Source organism: Penicillium canescens, assembly GCF_028828765.1.
Source record: "Penicillium canescens strain IBT 15451 chromosome Unknown utg000004l_segment0_segment0, whole genome shotgun sequence".
NCBI classification, from domain to species: Eukaryota; Fungi; Ascomycota; class Eurotiomycetes; order Eurotiales; family Aspergillaceae; genus Penicillium; species Penicillium canescens.
In genome coordinates, this window is record NW_026703966.1 from 5090443 (window position 1) to 5110519 (window position 20077).

The window sequence follows — 20077 nt, forward strand, 5'->3', positions numbered from 1 at the left end:
AAGAAATAATCCAAATGTCCCAAAGAAATGGTCGAGTGAAGGAGAACGGGCAATGACGGAGTTTTCTGGAGGTTCCGCCGAGCCGAAGAATTCCCGTCTGGCTCCAACACGACTTTGCTTCACCTTCAACTTCAGCTTCCCTATTCTCCTCCCCCACACCCCCAGGATGTCGTTCCGGCCGATGTTGCAACAGGTATGGCTGCTATCTAGCAATTGCTCTTCAATAACCCGATGCAATTGATCCCTCACTGCTGTTCCCTGCTGACTTTGTGCCTAGCGGGCTGTGGCTCCGATCGCAGCCACTCTCCTCGCGGGAGGCATTGCTTTGTACCCCAAGCAGACAGCATTCGCAGAAGCGCCTCGAGACAACGTATGATCTGATCCTCTTACATATATATGACAACCCCAGCTCCTGGCTTGCCCTGACACGACCACTTGCCTAATATAGCGCAAACCTATCTACGATGACTTCCCAACCGACATCCCAGAACCCTCCAAACCCGCACAACCTGCCCAGCCCGCTGCTCCTCAGCTGCTCTCCGCACCAGCTGTGCAAGAAGCTCCCTCCTCGCCCACCCCGACAGATATCCTGACTGCCCAGGTCCGACAAGCCCGTCTTTTCCTTTACTCCAACTCCCTTGCCGCAGAGACCGGCTTCAACAACTTCCTGTCCCGGGCCCTTAACATCGAAAACTGCTTCACCAACACCGTGGCATCGCTCGCGCCTTCGCCCGAGTCTGGCGAGCGCCTGCTCCCCGGCGGTGTCTACGCCGTCGTCGCCGCCATGGCCGGCTCTATCGTTTCGCGTAACCGTGGTATCTTCCTCCGCACTGCGTCGCCAATCGCTTTCGGCACCGCTGCCGCCTGGACTCTTCTCCCCGTGACGATGCGCAATGTCGGAGACCTCGTTTGGGAGTATGAGAAGAAAGTTCCTGCCGTTGCGGAGCAGCATATCGCTATCCGCGATCGGGCAGAGCACATCTGGTATACTGGCATTGCGCACAGTGGGATGGCGCGCCAGATGATGGAGGAGAAGATCGGAGACGCCCGCAAGAAGCTGGAGGAGCTCGTAAGCAAGGGCCACTAAATTTGGACCCGATGGGAGCTAGAGAGGATTTAGTTGTTGCATATGTACGCTTAGAACTCGTAGATCCGAACACATAACCGGATTGGTTCCTTTTGTTTCTCAAATGATCGGTCATATAGTAATCGGCTATATACAGCCCACTTGGAGGGATACTTGCAAATGGGAATAGTTTGTGATGATTGGTATTTGGATTTCGTCATGATACTCTACATTAATTGGTCTCAGATATCTATCATTCATTCTTCCTGTGTTGGCCCTGGTGAACCTTCCGGCGCCTCATGTGCAGGCGCAGGACTTTCGGAATGAGACGGCGAGATTCCAACCTTGGGTGGCGGAGGGAGAGGAGTTCCATGCCTCGAAGGCGCAAAGTCTTGTTCCCGACTCTTCTGTTCACCCTCAGCAAAGTAATCATCGAAAGCTCTGTTGGGAGAGGCCGAAGGTCGGTGTCTACCTGTACGGCGGCTTGCTGGCGACCTATTATCTGACGGTGAAGCGCCTCTTTGCGAAGCCAAGGGCGGCGGTGCGGTCATGTTTGCAGGAACCAAGAACTGACCCGACGGGGGTGCCATGCCTGGAACAGCACTAGCAGGGCCGCCTACTGGGGCGGTAATGCCATCTTCGCGTGTCTCGAAAACAACCTCCCCGGGTGCCTCCACCTCTTCTCCGAGTCCAATGGGTAGTCGATGCAGGGCACCGTATCCTAGCTCCGCACCAAGGGCCCCCGCGCCGCCCCAGCCCCTTGTAGGCACAAGCTCAACTTCACGAACCACATCGAACTCGCTGTTGTAAACCCATAGAACCAGTGTGCGGTCTAGGTGATCTTCAACCAGCTCTCCGAGTGCGGATTCCCCTCTTAATGTCCCGCTCGGGGTTCCAATGATATAGTCCGAGTAAGGGAGCAAGCCAGCACGGTATGCCGGACTGAGTGGCGATGGGATCGCTATGACATGCCAGATGTGTTGTGTGGAGGAGAGGGGAGCAAGCTGGAGTGCGAGACCGAGAGATGGGTTCGTTGGCGGGACAGGATGCGTGACAGTGTGAGTTCGTTGACCCTGGAAATCCCATAATTTAGCTATAGCCCGGTTTCAACGCGAAAATTGTTTTCTTACCTTTGCGCTCCATACCTCCAGTGTCAAGCTGGCTCCAGCGCAATTCCGCACTTCTGTCGCAAAGAGGTTGGGGTCCGGATCTTCCTGTACGTCGGTGTAAGCCATACTCTACTGCTAGGTCGTACTCAGGATTTGGAGACAAACAATTGTATGTCCATTGATTCCAACAATAAAGTCAAACCATGGCTCCAGAGGCAGCTCCGGGTCCTTGTTGCGGAGGACCTGGAAGCCGAACGCGTTGTCGTTTGGTCCGTTTCGAGGTTGTTGACCGGGTTCTCCGTCCAGTCGGCCGATGAATCGATTTAATGCGCCAAACATCGTAAGACTAATCACAAAGGGTGGTGTGATCAAATGAGGGTCAAGTGAAGCTAGGTTGTATTTACTGGCCTGAGAGCTGGCCAGATGGTAATACAAACAGTGCAAACACCCGCATCTTTATCTGTTATCGAGCATCGATCATCTTGCTTTATCAAACATCATGGCAGACGAAGAAGAAGCACCTCCGGAGGTGCATCATTACAGTAGTCTACAGGAGGTTCCCTGGGACATCCAGAAGTAAGGCTTTTGGTCGTTCAAGTTGACTAGTGCTAACCCTATGTCAAGTTATTGGGCACAACGCTACCGGATCTTCTCCAAGTACGACGAAGGTGTATGGCTGACTGACGATGCTTGGTTTGGCGTTACGCCTGAACCGGTGGCTAAGTAAATACCCTGCTATCTCTTTTATTGTGTCATCACTGACCATAGTTAGTCAAATTGCCAAGCAGATTGCTGAGTCCTCGCCTGCTGGACGTAGCATTCTGGTCGATTGCTTTGCTGGCGCAGGTGGAAACACAATTGCATTTGCATTGACCGGGAAATGGAAGCGTGTCTATGGAATTGAGAAAGACCCCGCCGTCTTGAAATGCGCAAAGCACAACGCAAAAATCTATGGTGTCGAGAACAAGATCACTTGGTTTGAAGGCGATTGTTTTGAGATCCTGAAGAACCAACTCAAGGAACTGGCTCCATACAGTGTTGTATTTGCAAGCCCACCATGGGGAGGTACGAACATTGCCTTTCTTGATTTCACGACTGGAACTAATCGCATCAGGCCCCGGATATCGTTCGGATGAGGTATTCAACCTCAAGACCATGGAGCCATACTCCCTACAAAAATTGTATGATGAGTACTCTGTGTTTAGCAAGCATATGGTTCTCTACATCCCAAGGACATCTGATTTGAAGCAAATGGCAAAGCTGGTCCCTGACGGTCACAAGGCTACGGTGATGCACTATTGTATGGAGGGTGCGAGCAAGGCGTTGTGTATTTTCTACGGGGATTTCAATGTTTCATGACTGACGTTTGCTACGCTTGATAAAACTACAATCCAATGTACTAATATTTCTTATCAATCACCTTTTTATCTTATGGTCTATTGAAGCGCGTATTGTCTCAAATTGTATTGATCTCTATCACGAGCTGATTGCCATTTCGGGTTAGCGTCGACCTCGCGCATCTTGGAACCCGCGGCCGTTTTCCATCTTGCTTCTTCGCCCACTCGGACGCTCCCTTTTCTTGCTTCCCACTTCCTCATTTTTCGGTTGCAATAACTACGACGTGCGCAAGATTTCTTTTGCCTACTCAGATACCAACCAGATGCCCGCCGTTTGAGCCGCGAGCCGCCCGTCTGGCTAGCGCCTACGTTTACGACCTCAGATTTCCCTCACTTCTATCTTGAACCGACCTCTTCTTCTCAACCGCCAACCCCCGGAGCCTCTCGGTTTCTTCAAAACTACCGTTGCCGAAACCATGCCTCACGCGACGCAGAAGAAGGTCCCGGAGGACGAGGACGATGACTTCAACAATGTGATGCAGCAACTCAACAGCTATGAGAACAACGGACCATCTCTGGATTTTCTGTCGCGCGACTTGGATGTTGGCGAGAAAGCTGATGATGCGGTCGACTATGAAGATTTCGACGACGACGAACTTCCGGAAGAAGAGGCCCACGCTGCCCCAGCCCTACCCGCAGTGGACGACAATGGCGAAGATCCTTTCGCGAACCTGGGCTCCGACGACGCCGCTCTTTTCGGGAATGGTGATGATATTTTCGGTGACCAGGCTGCGGGGGCTCCGACACAAGACGATAACCTTGATGATCTATTTGGTGAAGGCTCTTTTTCTCCGCCTCCTCCTGCTGGACAGGCGGACCTTACAAGTGGTCTTTTTGAAGATGAGCAAATGCCCTTGACCAATGAGCCAGTCGAACTTCCACCCATTCCTCCCGCCACCGTCCCCAAGGCAGAGCGGGTGCCCATGGATGAAGATATCCCGGACGATTCCAGCATCATGTCAGACGACATGGACCCCGCTACACTTCGCGCTTGGAAGCTCCAGCAAGCACTTTTTGCAATGTCTGGACCCGAAAACCCACCTGCACCCCCCGAAAACCGCGAAGAACTGCTGCATTCATTATTCCCTTCATTTAATCGCAATGAACTCCCGCGATGGTTGGAGCTCATTCCACATAAGAAAGCGATTTTCATCGGAAAACAGCCTACCAAGCCGCCCAAGCCCGTCCTACCCACGAAAGTGAATATTGAGCTCGCAGCGGACCAGGAGCGTACATTCCGAACAGGACAGCCACTCAAGCGTGGCCTTGATCATGATTCCCTGGGTGTGGTGATGATAACGCAGTCGACACCAGAAGAAGACGAAGAAGAAAAAGAAGACCTTGAATTGGGCGACGCAGATGGCGATGATCCGCTGCCGGGTGGCATTACCATGCAGGATCTTCGGACTATTTGCGCGGACTGGGATATGGTGGACGATGTACCTATTGCAGAACCCGAAGAAGAACCAAAGGACGCCGCTTTCGATGATGACGAGCCAGATTGGCTCATGGACGATGATGTACCCAAGAAGAAGCGAAAGACTGGACCAAGCCCAATGGACGTCATCGCAATGTCTCATATTGACATTCCGCTCTTGGATGACCCTGAGCAGGCAACGATGAAGATTGCCAAGAGAGTCACCATTGATTTGAACGATCCAAACATTCTTGTTGACGAGTCGAGAGCAGACGCTATAGCAAAGAAGCCGAAGCACGCTCCCCGATCCAGAGACGAGGTGGACCTGAATCTGACGCGCCGTCTTACTTCACGTTACAATATCTCGAATGACCAAGCGTACGACATGCTCAAACAGAACCATCAGAACAAGATCCGCAGCACTCTTGGTAACGTGACCCTCGAGCACGGCTTGCCTGCTCTCCGCTTGCAGTGGCCTTACTACAAGACTGAGCTGGCCAAGGCTGAAGCCCGATCTTTCCACCGACCTTCCATGGCCTTCAGGCCTGGACAAACATCCTGGTTCAAGAATCCTGCCCACGTCAAACGCAAGCAGCAACGTGGCAGAGACGCAAAGAGTGTTTATGATAGCACCAAGGCATTGTCTATGGCAGACAACTCTAATGTTTTGCTTGTTGAATACTCTGAAGAGGTTCCCATGATGCTTGCCAATTTCGGAATGTGCAACCGATTCATCAATTACTACCGGCGCAAAAATATTGACGACCCAACGCGTCCCAGAGCCGAGATTGGCGAAACAGCTGTCCTGCTACCGCAAGACAAGAGTCCGTTCTCGATTTTCGGTCATGTTGACCCCGGTGAAATTGCCCCAGCGATCTCGAACTCCATGTATCGAGCACCACTCTTCCCCCACCAGACAAAGAGCACAGACTTCCTGGTTGTGCGCAGCAGTACTGGCGAGGCCGGTAGTAGCTACTATCTGCGCAACATCGAAAACTTCTTCGTCGCTGGACAACAATTCCCCTCCGTGGACATTCCTGGTCCCCACTCTCGCAAGGTGACCACTGTCGCCAAGAATCGCATGAAGATGCTGGTCTATCGTCTGTTGAAGAAGAGTCCGGACGAGCGACTTGCGATCAGCGACGTTACAGCTCACATCCCTAATACGACTGATATGCAAAATCGACAGAAGGTCAAGGACTTCCTCCAACACGACAAAGATACTAAGTACTGGAAGCCACTGGACCCGGTTCTTCCTGACCAAGACACCATCCGCTCGTGGGTGCAGCCTGAAGATGTTTGTCTTTTGGAATCCATGCAAATTGGTCAGCAGCATCTCCACGATACCGGTTATGGCAATGATGCGGAAACCGGTGGTGAGAATGAAGAGGACGAAGAATTGGAAAGCTTTGAGCAGCAGATGGCTCCCTGGAAAGCGACTCGCAACTTCTTACTTGCCTCACAGGGCAAGGCTATGCTGAAGCTTCATGGTGAAGGTGATCCCACTGGCCGTGGCGAGGGTTACAACTTCATCAAAACCAGCATGAAAGGTGGCTTCAAGGCTATCGGTGAAAGTGTTGAAGACAAGCTCGATGCGCAACGACTCAAGGAGCTTGGTGGTCACAGCTACAATGTTGCTCGTCAACAAAAGTCATATGAAACATCTATTCGTCGTATCTGGGACGCCCAAAAGGCCAGCTTATCGTCCACGGTCGAACACTCTGACCAGGAGAGTGATGTTGATCACGAAGAAGAGGACCAATACCACAAACCGACGCCTCGATCTGAAGCACCTACCCCTGGACCATATCGCCGTGACGATGAGACAACAAGTCAGTTCAGCAAAATGAGTTTCGGAGATTCTCGCGGCAAGGTCATGCGGATCGTCCGCCAGGTCAAGGAAGCAAACGGCGAGATCGTCGAAAAAGAACAGCTTGTTTGGGATCAACGTGTGATCAGACACTACATGCAACACCGTCATCGTAGCGCAGCTCTACACACCAAGCTAGAATCCATCCAGCCCACCGGCGATCCAGAAGTCGACGCTCGCAACCGCAAGCTGATCGAGGCCGAGCTCGGTCGTCTGAACCGCAACAAGGAGCGCCGTTTCGCTCGGGAGAAGCAGAAGGGTATTCCTCGTGCCGGCGACCCGGACGGTAAGCCCACTGGCACGCAGCGTAAGTGTGCCAACTGTGGCCAGGTCGGACACATCAAGACCAACAAGAAGCTCTGCCCGTTGCTCAATGGTACCATGAAGCCCGAGGACCGTGTGACCGATTCGGCTTTCTCCATGAGTGCGCCGGTACTTTGATGATTCTTCAACTCTTTGTCACGTACCTGATTTGTTCTATCGCCCTTCATCATATCCGTTTTCAATCTTGATACCCAACAGGCGGAGAAGCCTGTTCAAAAATTGCGCTTCGATACCCCGCGTTTCTTCTACAGACATGGCCTCCAAGCCCAGACACCCCGTGTCATTCTGCTGTCTGTGTTCAGTTACCAGCGTTGTGTTTGTTGTCTTCTTTTATTTACTTTGGGATTTTCGGGACTTGATATACCTTCAATAGATTGCTAGCAATTCCTGACAATAGAACCATTACTGTGCACTTTAGACGTTCGTACCGTTCTTGGTTGTAGACTAGTTAGTCTATACTCAATTCATAGAGACAATAATATCTTATGCCTTAGGGCTATACTAGAATGATGAGGTGACGACAATGCCCTGCCGGGCCATATATTCGTTGCTAACGATACATCAGAGAGAGGGTAATGTGAAGCTAACAGTTTCAAGGAGCATGAGACAGCACGAGTGAGAGGTTCACGTTATACACCTAGGGAAAGTTAGAGATATTTATTTGGATAGGTTGTTGAAAGGATGGTGATTTGTTGCGGAAGTGGGAATGCAATAGTAGTCCGCCGTTCTCTTTCTTGGCCAGAGGGCGTCGACTTCCCTTCCCTGGCTGTGTTTTGTAGAATCATGATGCGTATAGACTAGACAACTGACCCCTTGCAAGTGGCTGTCGCCCTCGCTCTGTGCTGAATGCTAAAGCCATCTCGTTGGGTCGCCGATATGTATACCCCAGAAAAGCGCCCTTCTTGCGGATTTCCAAGACATTTCTTCCCATCTGTTTATCACGCAGGATCTTGTCGCGAGGCCGTTTCTTTTCATTCTTCTTTTCAGCATCCTTTGTTTTACCAGACGCTGCATCTGGTGTAGAATTGGCATTTAGTGGCTCAATGGAAATGTTTTCCTCTGGATTCGGGGCAGGAGTGATGGCGTCAGGATCTGACCCAGGAGTCTCGTCGTTGACATCAGAGTCATGGGCCTCAACTTGCCCGGGAGAATTGGCGATCAGCTTCCAGTCGTCGAAGTATCGAGTGTCTTCCCAGTTTCTGACCCTCGGGATCATTGGTGGTTGGCACAAGTGCAGGTCCTGCCATCGGATGCCTCTGAAGAAAGGATGAACCTTGATGTCCGCTGCGTCGTTGGGATACACGTAATAACTCGTAATATTTCTGTAGCGCGAGTCCATGGAGTACAGCATCTGTGTTGAGACGGGCCGAGAGGTTAGGATATCATTGGCCTGATATTTCTGGGAGCAGAGACGGTATTGACGCTCTTGAAGAATCCTGGTAATGAGATCGATGGCATCTTGAGAGACCATCCTCTCCGATGCTTTCTCTATCGGAAATTGGAGAGTTCGTGTGTGTTGCTCAAAGAAGGTCAGAATTGGGATGATAGATAGTTGAAAAAAGTACTCACTAGAATCTTGATCTTGGTGTCATGGCGGCTCTCGCATGCAAATGGCGTGAAGCCGTATAGGCACTAAGAAATCCGTGAGTCTCCCTTCTCAGCATGGGATAAGTATTGTCCGATTTACCTCGTATAGAATGATACCCAAGCTCCACCAGTCACATCTTCCATCGTACATTTCGCCCCGAATGACCTCAGGTGCCATATACTGACTAGTACCAACAACACTCTTGGCGAATCTGCGCCTCCCTTTGTTGTCACGCCAATCCAACAGACCCGAAGAGGGAGCCTGATGAACAGCGTAGTCATCCAAGCCATGCAATTTGATGTCAGGCGCAGGCTCTTTCGCCTCGAGAGACTCCTTCTGGTCCTCAGAATCTCCCTTGACATTGATACCGAGCTTCTTTAACAGAGAGTAGCGTTGGCTGTTGTAGTACGCCTGATCGTGGGACCAATGCCCGTTAAACGCCAGGCCAAAGTCGGAGATTTTCAAATGGCCCGAGGCAGAGATGAGAAAATTGTCTGGCTTCACATCCCGATGGATCCAACGGAGTTGGTGTGCTTCCTCAATGCATAGGATCATTTCGGCAACATAAAAACGTGCCCAGTCTTCGCGGAGCGTGTCCTTGCGGATCAAGAGCCCCAGGAAATCACCACCAACCATGTAATCCATCACTAGATACAGATTGTTGGCATCCTGAAAGCTGGTGATCAGAGGAACAACCCAGCGAGAGCTCTCAGAGGCCACAAGGAAATCCCGCTCAGCTCTAATGTGTCCTTCCTGACAGTTCTGGATCATCTCTGTCTTTTTGATGACTTTCATGGCGTATACTTCTTTCTTCTCCCCCGTCATGTATCTTCGCCGACTTTTCTTGGCCCCCTCCACCGCAGATCTCAGCACCCCGAGAGGGTTTGTTCTTGTATGAGAATTGCTGTCATTGGGAGCCAAAGGACCATCTTCGCTGGAAAACGCCGAATCAAGATGATTTGGTCGCACCAAGCGCACAACACCAAAACTCCCTTTCCCAAGCACCTTGATAGACTTGTATCCAGCAACTGAGATTGCGTTCTCAGTGCAGTATCGATTAGACTTGAGTACACGGCACTGCCGCAGATAATCATTTTCTCGTAACACCCAGTTGTGGCGTGTCATCATTCGCTCCTCCGCCGTGAGGTCATAGGAGTAGATATACTGTTCTAACTCAAGCTGTCGTTCCTGGCGCAAATCTTTGTTCTGGAAAATAGAATTGAAGTAAAGTTCCAGGTAAACCTTTGCCACTGAGGTCACTTCCACTGTCTTGATTGATGGCACAATGCTGATTTTTGTTTCAGGAGGACCCGCAGCCTCGTCGATACCAGAGACAGAGGGCAAATGTGATACTGCCGTCTCATGCTGATCGCATATCTTGGATCGATTTGATGAAGGGGATGGCACCCCGGAGGTCGGGGCAGTGGACTGTTCACTACAGGGAGACGCATTGCTGCTTGGGGTAGAAGAAGGCACTGAGCTATCATTAGCGCCATCGACCTGTTTGCACAAGCTGTCTGGAGCCGGTGAGACTGAGCGGAGAATGCTAGGTCTCGGGCGAAGGTTCGCACGGCGAATAACGGTGGGTTGGCCAAACGCGAGAGAGATCCTGTGCGAGAAGCGATTTGCAAATTTTGGAGTCGGCTGGCTTTCTTGCTCAGTGGCTTGTTCACCCTGGCTTACGGGAAAGGAGTGTGTGTCGGAAAGAGGCTCGGACAGAGTTTCAACGCCTTCGACGGATGGACCACCAGAGGGAGTGACAGAAAGCGGTTCGCTTTGTGGTGATTCGACCATAGTCCCATATCCTAGACTACCATCGCCATTTCCATCTGGGGAGAAGGGGTGGGGGCTTTCATCGCCAGTCTGAACGTAAATGCAGCTGTCGGTTTCGACGCTATACTCTTTGATACCTGCAGAAGATCATGAGAAGGGTCATCAAACAGAGACATGGCTGCTTACTCTTGGACGAAGTTCGCAATCCCAGTAAGAATAGAATCCTGGAGCCACTCCGGGTGAGGCGTGTCCTAAAACGCTCCTTGCCTTCAGGAATAATTGGCTCTGAAGTTGGGCTCTCTGGCGTGCCTGACTCAATTGGCGATGCACCTTTCGCGGATACGACGACTTTGGCGGGAAACCTGTGGCCAAAATGGCTTCTTTGTGCTGTACCTTTCTTACGGACTGTCATCTCGGTAAAATGAATGTTGGATGATCAGACCGTTTAACGATAGAATGATTTATAGATCAAACGGACAGAGTTGCGAAATTGTATGTTACGGCTTGGGTAACCACGACCAGGGCAAGCACAACCCGTGACCCACCCGTTGTATACGAGGCCATCATTCAAAGTGTGCCACAAACGATGTATTAAACACGCCACTGCATATGACCACTGCAATTCACTGGTTGCTTCACTGAGCCTCAAAGCTGACGCGGGGTCGGCTGGAATGACAATGCCCCCGTTTGCCCACTATTTAAATGGCTCATTCACCACTTCTGCCTTTTCCTTTCTTGCAACCCCTTCAATCCAAAATGGTTTCTCCAAATCCAACATCGTGGGAGATTCTTGACCCCATCTCTGCTCGCCCGAGCAACGAGATCTACAAAGCCAACACCATCTCCGAAGACATGAGCGGGAAATTGTCCTCAGAAGATCAGCCAAATTCCACTCATAATCAGGAATACACTGGATCCTATACTCCTGGCATCGCTTACATCCCTAACCCGAAAACACAAGAGGACAATGAAAACCACCAGAATTACTCGTTTTCGCTGCAGGAACGACAGAACAAGCTGCGACTACGACAGTCTAGCTTGGACAAAGGGTATGCTGAGCCAGAACCAGTGCAGCAAAATTTCCCTCTGCCACCTTCTCATGATCCGGCGGTACTTGCCTATCAGCTCCAGAGCAGACCAAACATGGGCGGTCCGCCAATTGCTGGATCGTCTTTCCCGCCTGTGCCGGTGTACGACCCTTTGCCTTACAATACACCTGCGATGCCTGCAGTTGCTCCCCGGCCGGGTCGGCAGGAACAGAACAGTGGAATAGAGCGGTCGCCACATTACATGCAAGGGCCTGCTCGGGTTGCTTCGTATACACCATACCAAGACTCATCCGTGTCGTCGAGCCAAACTATATGGCCACAAGATCGCAATACACGCTCTAGCCAGAGGACTATCTCTCTATCTGAGGCCAATGGCCTTAGAGCCCAGATAACGTATCTCCAAGAGAAAGTGCTTAAGCTAGAGGGGAAACCCGTTGATCCTGTGGCCTCGAAGTACCAAGTTCTCTATCGAATCGAGAAGGATGACACATTTCGAGGCATGGATCGAGGGTGGGACAGAGACGAAGATTTTAGATCCCCATGGATGGGAACTTTCACTGATCCCCCCGAGGTCATCCATAGCTCTATGGGATCACCCCATCTGCGCTGCAATGACCGGTTGACCAACTTCGAGCTATACCTGGCTCTGAACAAAGACATATCATTTGTGGTATTTCGGAATTTCAAGAGAAGAGTCGAGCGGCAGTCATCAAAAGCGAGGTATGGCAAGCCAGAGCCATTTAGCGAGACAATTCTCCCTGTTTCTGAGGATCTCAAGGACATCTTTGAAGAGATGCTCAGTGGTCGAGAGTTCAGCTCTATGTATCGTGGCTACCAGTCTTCTCGAGAAGTCACGACACCCTATCTCTTCGTCTACCACAATCGATCCAAGGTGACAAACATGAGACACGGGCTGAGTTCCGTGGCCCAGCAACAACTGGATCTCTTCATGGGTTACGTCCAAAAGACCTGTGGCGAGGAGTATGCTGCTGCGGACACTTTGCTTAACAGTGGCCGCATCCGCCCGGAGTACATCCAATATCTGTTCAAGCCCAACGAGGTGTTGGTTTCAAACAACAACAATGAATACACGGGATATATTGCGGTAGACTGGCCGCTTCAAGATGAGGGCTATCTTGGGTTTTCCTCTTGGACTGTTGGGGGCCAGACCTGGGATTTTGATGGCAGCTTTTGTAAAAGATGGGGCACGCTTGAATTCCAGACGCCAGAGCCACAGAACGCCATAAGAGAGCGACGCTACCAACGCTGGACTCCGAATGATGACCCAATTGTTCAATCATTCAACCAAGAAGCGGCTGAGGACTCATCCTCAGCTCAGAGCAACTCGAACAAAGAGTATGCTATCACAGACCTTGCTGTATTCCCGATCAAGTACGCATCAAATGAGCTTGTCCAGATGCTTCGGAGACGTGGAGAGATTTTCTGGAAACTCCGTGCACATCGATATGTGTCCTATCATGCCACAGAGGAAGAAAATTTCCAGACTATGGTATGTATCCAAATGGTGTTTCAATATCTTATGATTGGAAAGCCAGAACTGACCAATGCAACCAGGCCGATGACCGATACATAATAGACATGGAAACGTACAAGCGATTGCATCCAGTCCCCACGCCTCAACCTGCACGTACAAGCATGCTTGATGACCGAGCCATGGCCAGAGACTCGCCCCCAGATGAGACATTCCAGCTCTTGATGCCTCCCAGGATTGTCGGATTCAACCTTCGGCGCAAGAAATGGTTCAAGCTCTGCACCGATCGCATCTCCGATGTAGTCTGGAACAAAGAAGCCTTCAAGAGTCTAGCCATCGAATCCAAATCCCGAGACCTGATCCAAGCACTTGTCACCAACCACCTTGAATCCGAGTACTCGGCAGATCTAATTGCAGGCAAGGGCAATGGTCTCATGCTGCTGTTACATGGCGGCCCAGGGACAGGCAAGACACTGACTGCAGAGAGTGTCGCCGAGATAGCAGAGCGACCCCTCTACCGTGTCACCTGCGGCGATGTGGGCACGAAGCCTGAAGAGATTGAGAAGTACCTTGAGTCTGTTCTCCACCTGGGAAAGATTTGGAACTGCGTCGTGCTACTCGACGAGGCAGACGTATTCCTCGAGCAGCGCGGGCTGGAAGATCTGAACCGGAATGCGCTCGTATCGGCATTCTTGCGAGTGGTAGAATACTTCGAGGGGATTCTAATCCTGACCACGAACCGGGTAGGTACGTTTGATGATGCGTTCAAGTCGCGAATCCAGCTGGCACTGCACTACCCCAGTCTGGGCGAGGACCAGCGACGACTCATTTGGGAGACTTTCATTGAGCGGTTGGGGGGGTTTGAAGCTGATTCTGTTGATATCCATGATCTGCGCATGAATCTGGATGTGCTCAAGAAAGAGAGGTTGAATGGTCGGCAAATCCGGAATGCCATTACCACCGCTCGTCAGTATGCCAAGTGGCAGAAGAAAATCCTCACGTATGAGCATCTTAGGGATGTTATTCAGGTCTCGGCACGATTTGACGAGTATCTGGAAAATCTTCATCGCCCCTTCATGCAGAGTTGAGGGCCACTGAGCATCGGAGCAGAGAATGATCAAGGGGTATGACTTGGGCCAGAATCATCAGAATGTGACAGAGAATGAATTGGTTTTTGAACAGAAGTTTACGAAACCCGCATACCACAGTAATTCTTGTCCTCAGAAGTTGCATGTAGAAGGGTCATTAGGGAAATTAGATAAGGCCTAGAAGCAAGAGTTAGTCAAGAATATCACCGGAGAGATTGCAGGAAATACATACCCACGAATCAAGCTGAGCCCACCATATTGATCCCTCAAGGCTCTCAAGGAACCCTGCATCCTCTCCTGTATTCATCCCCAGATCGGCAGGCTGCATCATCCCCGATATGGAGGGCAGATCCACCGTATGAGTATCAAAGGGCCCAGTCCCATGATGATTGCCACTTTCCGATGCCCCAGAAGCACCATCTCCATTGAGACAGGGTGCTCTTGTATCAATAGAGAGCTCATTAGTCCCAATCTGTCGATGAACCTCCTGTCGAAGCTCCTCAAGGATAATCCCATACCGCCGACTCGGACAGTTCTTCCGCGTAGCCTCAGCAAGATGTTGCTGACAAGTCTCCGCGAGAGAAAACAGCTGCCGCAATTTATCCCGGTCACTGGGGCTTCCTACAGAAGAAATTGAAGCCCCGGCCGCTGACCCTGGTCTCTCCCCCAGCGATCCCCGATGTTGCTGGATGGTATGAATATAAACCACCAAAATTGCACAGAAGCAGACATAGTGCGTGAACCAAAACGATTGAATCAGAACACCTTGCTGCGCGAGACTATCAACGATAGTCATGATATCCTCGGCGGCCTGTATACATTTCTGCACATGAGAGCTGACCATTGGGTGTGGGACTTTGGGTCTGCGGCTTAGGTCTGTAAAGTCGGTTAGGAGGAATGAACGCGTAACGTGAATCATTGCGTGTGAGTAGGCGAGTTGCAGGACTTGGCTTTGTCGACAGAGGGGTGGGATTAGACTTGATGGGCGGACGCTATTGAATAGTGGTGGGACTGTTTCTTTCCATTTTTCGAGTTCGGAGGTTAGCCTGATGGCAGTTTCTAGGGGCGAGTCGCGGGTTGGGGTGTTTATGCTGTATAGTTGGCGGGATATGTCGCCGAGGATGCGGCCGAGTCTGTGTTGGCTTTAGATGTATATCTCTTCGAGTTGGTGTATACAAGGCTCACCGGTAATGAAGCACTGAGGCGATCATCATGCTATCTGTAGATCCTGTTCGTCTTGTTGGGTCCTCTTCCAGCAAGTCATCGTCGTTCATCTCGTCTGGTAATTCTTGATCGATGTCCTCGTCATGTAATAGTCGAGGCCGTCCAAACATGATGCTGAGATATTTGTCTAAAATGTATACACTCCAGAAGATGCGCTTGCGCAGCTCCAGTTCCAGATAGGAGCATCCTTTATTCGATACTTTGACAGGCCATTTTCGGTGCAATCCGAGAGCTGTAACGACCTGCATAGTGGTGCCAAATGAATACCAGCATTCGTTGGCCCGCGAAGATGACAGTAGGTAAAGACATTGGCCCAGTCGAGCTTGGATTGTTTCCAGTCTCGGTGGTCCTGACTCAAGCGAGGTCATGTATTTCGAAGCTGTATACCAGCGTTCGCTGCCAAATATCAGTACAGTCAGTCTGATTGTCTGCCAGAGACACACACCTTTCACTACGCCCATCAGGCATCCCATCTGGCCGAAGCTCCGTGTACAAGGTACTCACAGCAAAGATGATGAAAACAACAGCAGTTCTAGCAACCATATTCCCCACCGGCGGATTAGAGAGCGAAATATTACTCTGGTAAAGCTGTCTAGTCCAATCCTCAACGTTGCCTCTATGCACGAAGCGATAAGTCACCATGGAGAAATCGAAGTAGATGCCAACCAATTCCATGGCCTTCTCCAAAGATGGCAGTGTAAAGTCCACCTCTGGGGAATTGCAATATGGCTTATCACCAAACATAAAGACAGCCGTATTCCGGGATGATTCATTTTGAAGTTCATCGGGATAGTGCGTGGTCTCATCCTGGTGTAGACGACTCCAGACGCGATTGATAAACGACACGCCCGATGCAGGGCCGAGGTAATTGCCCTCGAAATCCGTAGATCCTGGTTCGGGTGAGTTTCGTGATGACACTGCATGGTGCTGGCTCGAGATTGGAAGCGACTTGTTGTTGGTTACGGCCAAATCTCTTGCACTCGCCCGTAGATGGGGGCTGTTGGACGTGCTTGCAGCTTCTGAAGTACGCCGGCCCGTAGGAGTTGAGAGCGGGCTGGGTAATGCAGGTAGAGGGTCTGGTGGTAGCCCGCGCGAGTAAGCGGCGTTGTACTTGCATGGTAGCGATAGTCGTGTACACCTGGTGCATGGCAGAGTGCCCGTACAGCGGGTCTTCTTTACTTTGCATGAGTCACAGGCTCGTGTAATCTTTTGACGGGGTGTAGTAGGGCCCTCTTTGTTTGACAATAGCTCGGAGGCTTTTCTTTTGCGACTGGAAGTAGCTGTCAAGTCCGGCGGCGCAGTAGGTTCATCTTGGATCCCGGGTTGAGGGGATGCGTCCGTGGTCACGCTAGTCATTGTTAATATCGGAGCGCCAAGCGCAGGACGGTTGCATTCAAGTCTCTAAGGCGTCTCACAGGGAAATGTAACGGAAGAGGAAATTGGGGAGTAGTATCCGAGGGGAAGAAGGATCTCGGCAAGACTCCGGTCGGCGCGGAGACCCCCGGGGCCGGATATCCCGAACATATATTGCTTAGATATGGTGTTTATAGTGGCATGACGGGGAAATCATGAAAGCGTTGGCTCTATGTACCCTAGCCCCCTGATTTCCAGGCTGCGTACGCCGAGCTTGACGATATAGTGGTCGGAAGAGATCCGGTTGAGGGCCATAACGTTTACCGTAAGACTTCGAAAAGCATCTACAGGCTTGAGATTACATATGTAGCCCTGTAAGGACCAATGTTGACAGAGTCCAAAACTCCATATGAATGTTTTGCAGATATCTCAACAGCACAAACCCTGGCATCGTGTTCATCGGGTTTGTACAAGTAAAGAAAAGATCAAACAACATCGTAAACGGGCATCACCCAATATTCTACTCGTATCTCAACCCGAGCGCAGCCAGACTGATCTGATCGTACCAGTTGTAGTGCCACAGATATATCACGCCAGTTGGAAAAGCTCCCATCAGCTTATACTCATCGACGACTAGCGCACAGAACTATTTGGCAGAATGGCGAAGACGGAAAGACGGTGAGAGCAGAGTACAGGCTACCAGATGTCGACTAATGAGGCTGACCATTGCAGGGTTGAACATAGGCTGGTTGAAACGAGGGACGGGGGTCGTTCGCCACAACGTGCAATCGGTCACCGAAAAATAGACTCGAGGGGCTCTTGACGTAAAGCCCAGATCACTTCGTGAATCAGACCATAGTGTTTCGAATACCTGTTTTCTTCCTCGGGCATGTAAGTCGGCGAAGGGATCAGATGGCCCCAAAACTGTGGACATCAACCGGTACTTTGATCGCCGAATTAACGAGACGAGAGATCGAATGATGAGCTAGGTTAGGGTATAGATTTCACCTTTGTCGATCCGGTCTTTGGCTCTCGAGCTCTAGAGTTCGTGTTGAATGGTGTGGACAAAGGAAAGTACAAGGCTAGGGCTGGCAATAGAAGAACAACTTGGTTTATGCTGAATCCCAGTATGCAAGATATGGCAATGCAAACAAAGATACACCCAAAGGAGGGTGTGATTGTTTTCCAAGTGACTTGCTTCAGCCCTAATCGGAGTGAACGCAACACATATGACTATAAAGGAAACGCTAGAAAACAACCAACCAATGTCGTCCAAATTGCCGAGAAAGCAGCCATCCAATATCCGAATTGTCGAATTGTCGAATTGTCCCGGGGGCTCGAAGGGGCGGGTTCGTCCAGAGATTCATGCGATATTGCCCGACCAGGACTGGGAGGATTCCGCTCAGCGATGCTGGTTGGGATCGTAATAAAGGCCCGTGTTGGGAACTGTGTCGGCATCGACATCGTCCACGAGGCGGTTGAGCAACTCTCGCAGGTTTCCATTCTCCGCACCGGATCGGATGGTGCTGACAATCAGATGTACTGTCGCGTCATCACTATCCCGGATGAGGGCGAGGAGATCTTCGGTGAAGTTGCGATAGTACTCCAACTGATCTTGCATTCTCCTCGCAGAGGCCTTGCGACGTCTGTCATTGGCTTCATCGAAAAAGCACTCGCGGTTATGGGTCCTGCATTCATCACATAGAGGATGGCCGCTACACTGATCAAAAAAATGTCAAATTTGGTTCGGCCAGGGAGTCAGGGTAGAAGGGAACGTGATATACCCTAGTCCGACGTTTTTGACACTCTGTACAGGCCGTCGATGCTCGTCTCATTCGTCTGTCTCTGTCGTCGCCTCCTCCAGGACTATCACTTCCTGCGCCTCCCCCGCTCGCTCCCATAGAAGTCCGCGGTGCGAGAGGCCGAAGGCCCCGAGATGTATCGGCCATCAAGTCTGTGTAGAGACAGAACGGCTAGAAGAGAAAAGGCAAAGATATAAGATTAAAAGCGAAACACTTCTAACTGGCTATCCACCATTGGACAGCATGATAATAAGCACAAGCAAGCAAATCACATCGAAGATGGACGGACCATGAATTGGAGAAAATTATAGAAAAGAGGGGGGGCTTTCGGGGCCACGATTGTTTCTTTGCAGTGAAAGAACTCTGCCTAGAGACAAAGTGGGGGAAAAAGAGCACCAGAAAAGGGAAAATAGGGAAAAATAAGAAATGAGGGGACACGAGGGATGCTGGCGTGTGTGGCGGATGTGGGCCTTCAGACGCTGACATTCCCAAATAAAGGTAAGTCTACCTAGGTAAGAACCGAGAGCTATCTTCAGGAACCGGGAATGCGATTCGATCCCATCTGGCAGGGAATCCAATAGTCACAGGGGAACCTGGAAAAGAGACACCTGAGGCTTTCCAATACCCAATAAGTGATACTCAGATAGACCAATCATCTACAGAGGAAGTGCTATTGACGATCTTCTTATACGGTCTGGATTCCTTTGTAGAATCATGATTCTGTGGAGACTGGCCTATTTTGATCCTATCACATAGAGCGGAAACGAACTCCGGAGTACCCGTCATAGTACAATCCATGCTGAAATCCCCAGAGCCCAAGAGTTAACAGGTAAAAATAGAGCCGAGGACTTGGTCCGGAAAGGTCTTAATAGTTGTTCGAACATAAACATCAAACAGGGCATGGCGGAACCCGTGACTCCCTCGAGAAAACTATTAGTATACGAAGTACAGAATGGAGTCAAACGGTTTTTTTAACCTTTCCTTTTTCCTGTTCCAAAATGTGGATTCGAAGATCTCTCTCATTTCTGCTGAAGAAAACCATCTGCATAACTCGGTACGCAAAGCCCCGGAGAATTCATCTGGTTCCATTCCTATCGTAATTAATCTTCGGGCTTAGGCCCAGTAACCCCCTGGAAATATCGCCACCTCGAGATTATCCACCGGAGTTCGAACCCCACCAAAGCGTATCGAACCCACTGTGGCTGTTTGCCACTCTGCGAGGACTTGTGACCACTTCACTCTTAAGCCGCATGAGCTACCAGATAATTTATTCCATGGTACATTTATTTATCATATTGTCTGGACCACCATCGGTCTGAAGGTAGGCAGCCCATGGCTGTCACCGCAGCACTCGACGCTTTTGGAATTTCGTGAGCTACTCCCGCATTTAAGCGTCGAATGATAGCCAACGGCTGTGAGGGGCTTGGGAGATTCGCCACCACCGGCGCAATGGTAGCCAGAAAGTCGGCTCCGGTATCCTTCGGGCTTATGCCGTCAGACCTACGATATGGACTTGACATGTGGC

At 50.7% G+C, this 20077-nt stretch overlaps 8 protein-coding genes across 8 annotated transcripts; 5 read left to right on the top strand and 3 right to left on the bottom strand.

Annotated features, from left to right (window-relative positions):
- Window positions 1-52: 52 nt before the first annotated feature.
- On the top strand, window positions 53-1250 carry N7446_007280 (MICOS complex subunit MIC26/MIC27; the record flags this gene model as incomplete). Its single annotated transcript, XM_058516026.1, has 3 exons — window positions 53-193; window positions 278-370; window positions 449-1250. The coding sequence occupies 3 exons, from the start codon at window positions 53-55 to the stop codon at window positions 1085-1087; spliced, it is 873 nt and encodes a 290-aa protein (XP_058373204.1). The 3' UTR covers window positions 1088-1250.
- A 73-nt stretch (window positions 1251-1323) lies between these two features.
- On the bottom strand, window positions 1324-2514 carry N7446_007281 (uncharacterized protein; the record flags this gene model as incomplete). Its single annotated transcript, XM_058516027.1, has 3 exons — window positions 1324-2139; window positions 2197-2280; window positions 2341-2514. The coding sequence occupies 3 exons, from the start codon at window positions 2512-2514 to the stop codon at window positions 1324-1326; spliced, it is 1074 nt and encodes a 357-aa protein (XP_058373205.1).
- Window positions 2515-2674: 160 nt separating this feature from the next.
- Window positions 2675-3534, top strand: N7446_007282 (RNA methyltransferase; the record flags this gene model as incomplete). The annotated part of the gene is made up of 4 exons (XM_058516028.1): window positions 2675-2751; window positions 2800-2898; window positions 2948-3240; window positions 3290-3534. 4 exons carry the CDS (start codon window positions 2675-2677, stop codon window positions 3532-3534), a joined length of 714 nt encoding a protein of 237 aa, XP_058373206.1.
- Window positions 3535-3988: 454 nt separating this feature from the next.
- On the top strand, window positions 3989-7300 carry N7446_007283 (DUF3591 domain-containing protein; the record flags this gene model as incomplete). The annotated part of the gene is made up of 1 exon (XM_058516029.1): window positions 3989-7300. One exon carries the CDS (start codon window positions 3989-3991, stop codon window positions 7298-7300), a length of 3312 nt encoding a protein of 1103 aa, XP_058373207.1.
- Window positions 7301-7964: 664 nt separating this feature from the next.
- On the bottom strand, window positions 7965-10956 carry N7446_007284 (serine/threonine-protein kinase; the record flags this gene model as incomplete). Its single annotated transcript, XM_058516030.1, has 4 exons — window positions 7965-8702; window positions 8753-8815; window positions 8871-10681; window positions 10731-10956. The coding sequence occupies 4 exons, from the start codon at window positions 10954-10956 to the stop codon at window positions 7965-7967; spliced, it is 2838 nt and encodes a 945-aa protein (XP_058373208.1).
- A 344-nt stretch (window positions 10957-11300) lies between these two features.
- Window positions 11301-14173, top strand: N7446_007285 (ATP-binding protein; the record flags this gene model as incomplete). The annotated part of the gene is made up of 2 exons (XM_058516031.1): window positions 11301-13103; window positions 13169-14173. The coding sequence occupies 2 exons, from the start codon at window positions 11301-11303 to the stop codon at window positions 14171-14173; spliced, it is 2808 nt and encodes a 935-aa protein (XP_058373209.1).
- Window positions 14174-14305: 132 nt separating this feature from the next.
- Window positions 14306-16753, bottom strand: N7446_007286 (Zn(II)2Cys6 transcription factor; the record flags this gene model as incomplete). Its single annotated transcript, XM_058516032.1, has 4 exons — window positions 14306-14350; window positions 14406-15306; window positions 15359-15793; window positions 15843-16753. The coding sequence occupies 4 exons, from the start codon at window positions 16751-16753 to the stop codon at window positions 14306-14308; spliced, it is 2292 nt and encodes a 763-aa protein (XP_058373210.1).
- Window positions 16754-17662: 909 nt separating this feature from the next.
- On the top strand, window positions 17663-18455 carry N7446_007287 (uncharacterized protein; the record flags this gene model as incomplete). Its single annotated transcript, XM_058516033.1, has 2 exons — window positions 17663-17690; window positions 17752-18455. The coding sequence occupies 2 exons, from the start codon at window positions 17663-17665 to the stop codon at window positions 18453-18455; spliced, it is 732 nt and encodes a 243-aa protein (XP_058373211.1).
- Between the last annotated feature and the right edge of the window lie 1622 nt (window positions 18456-20077).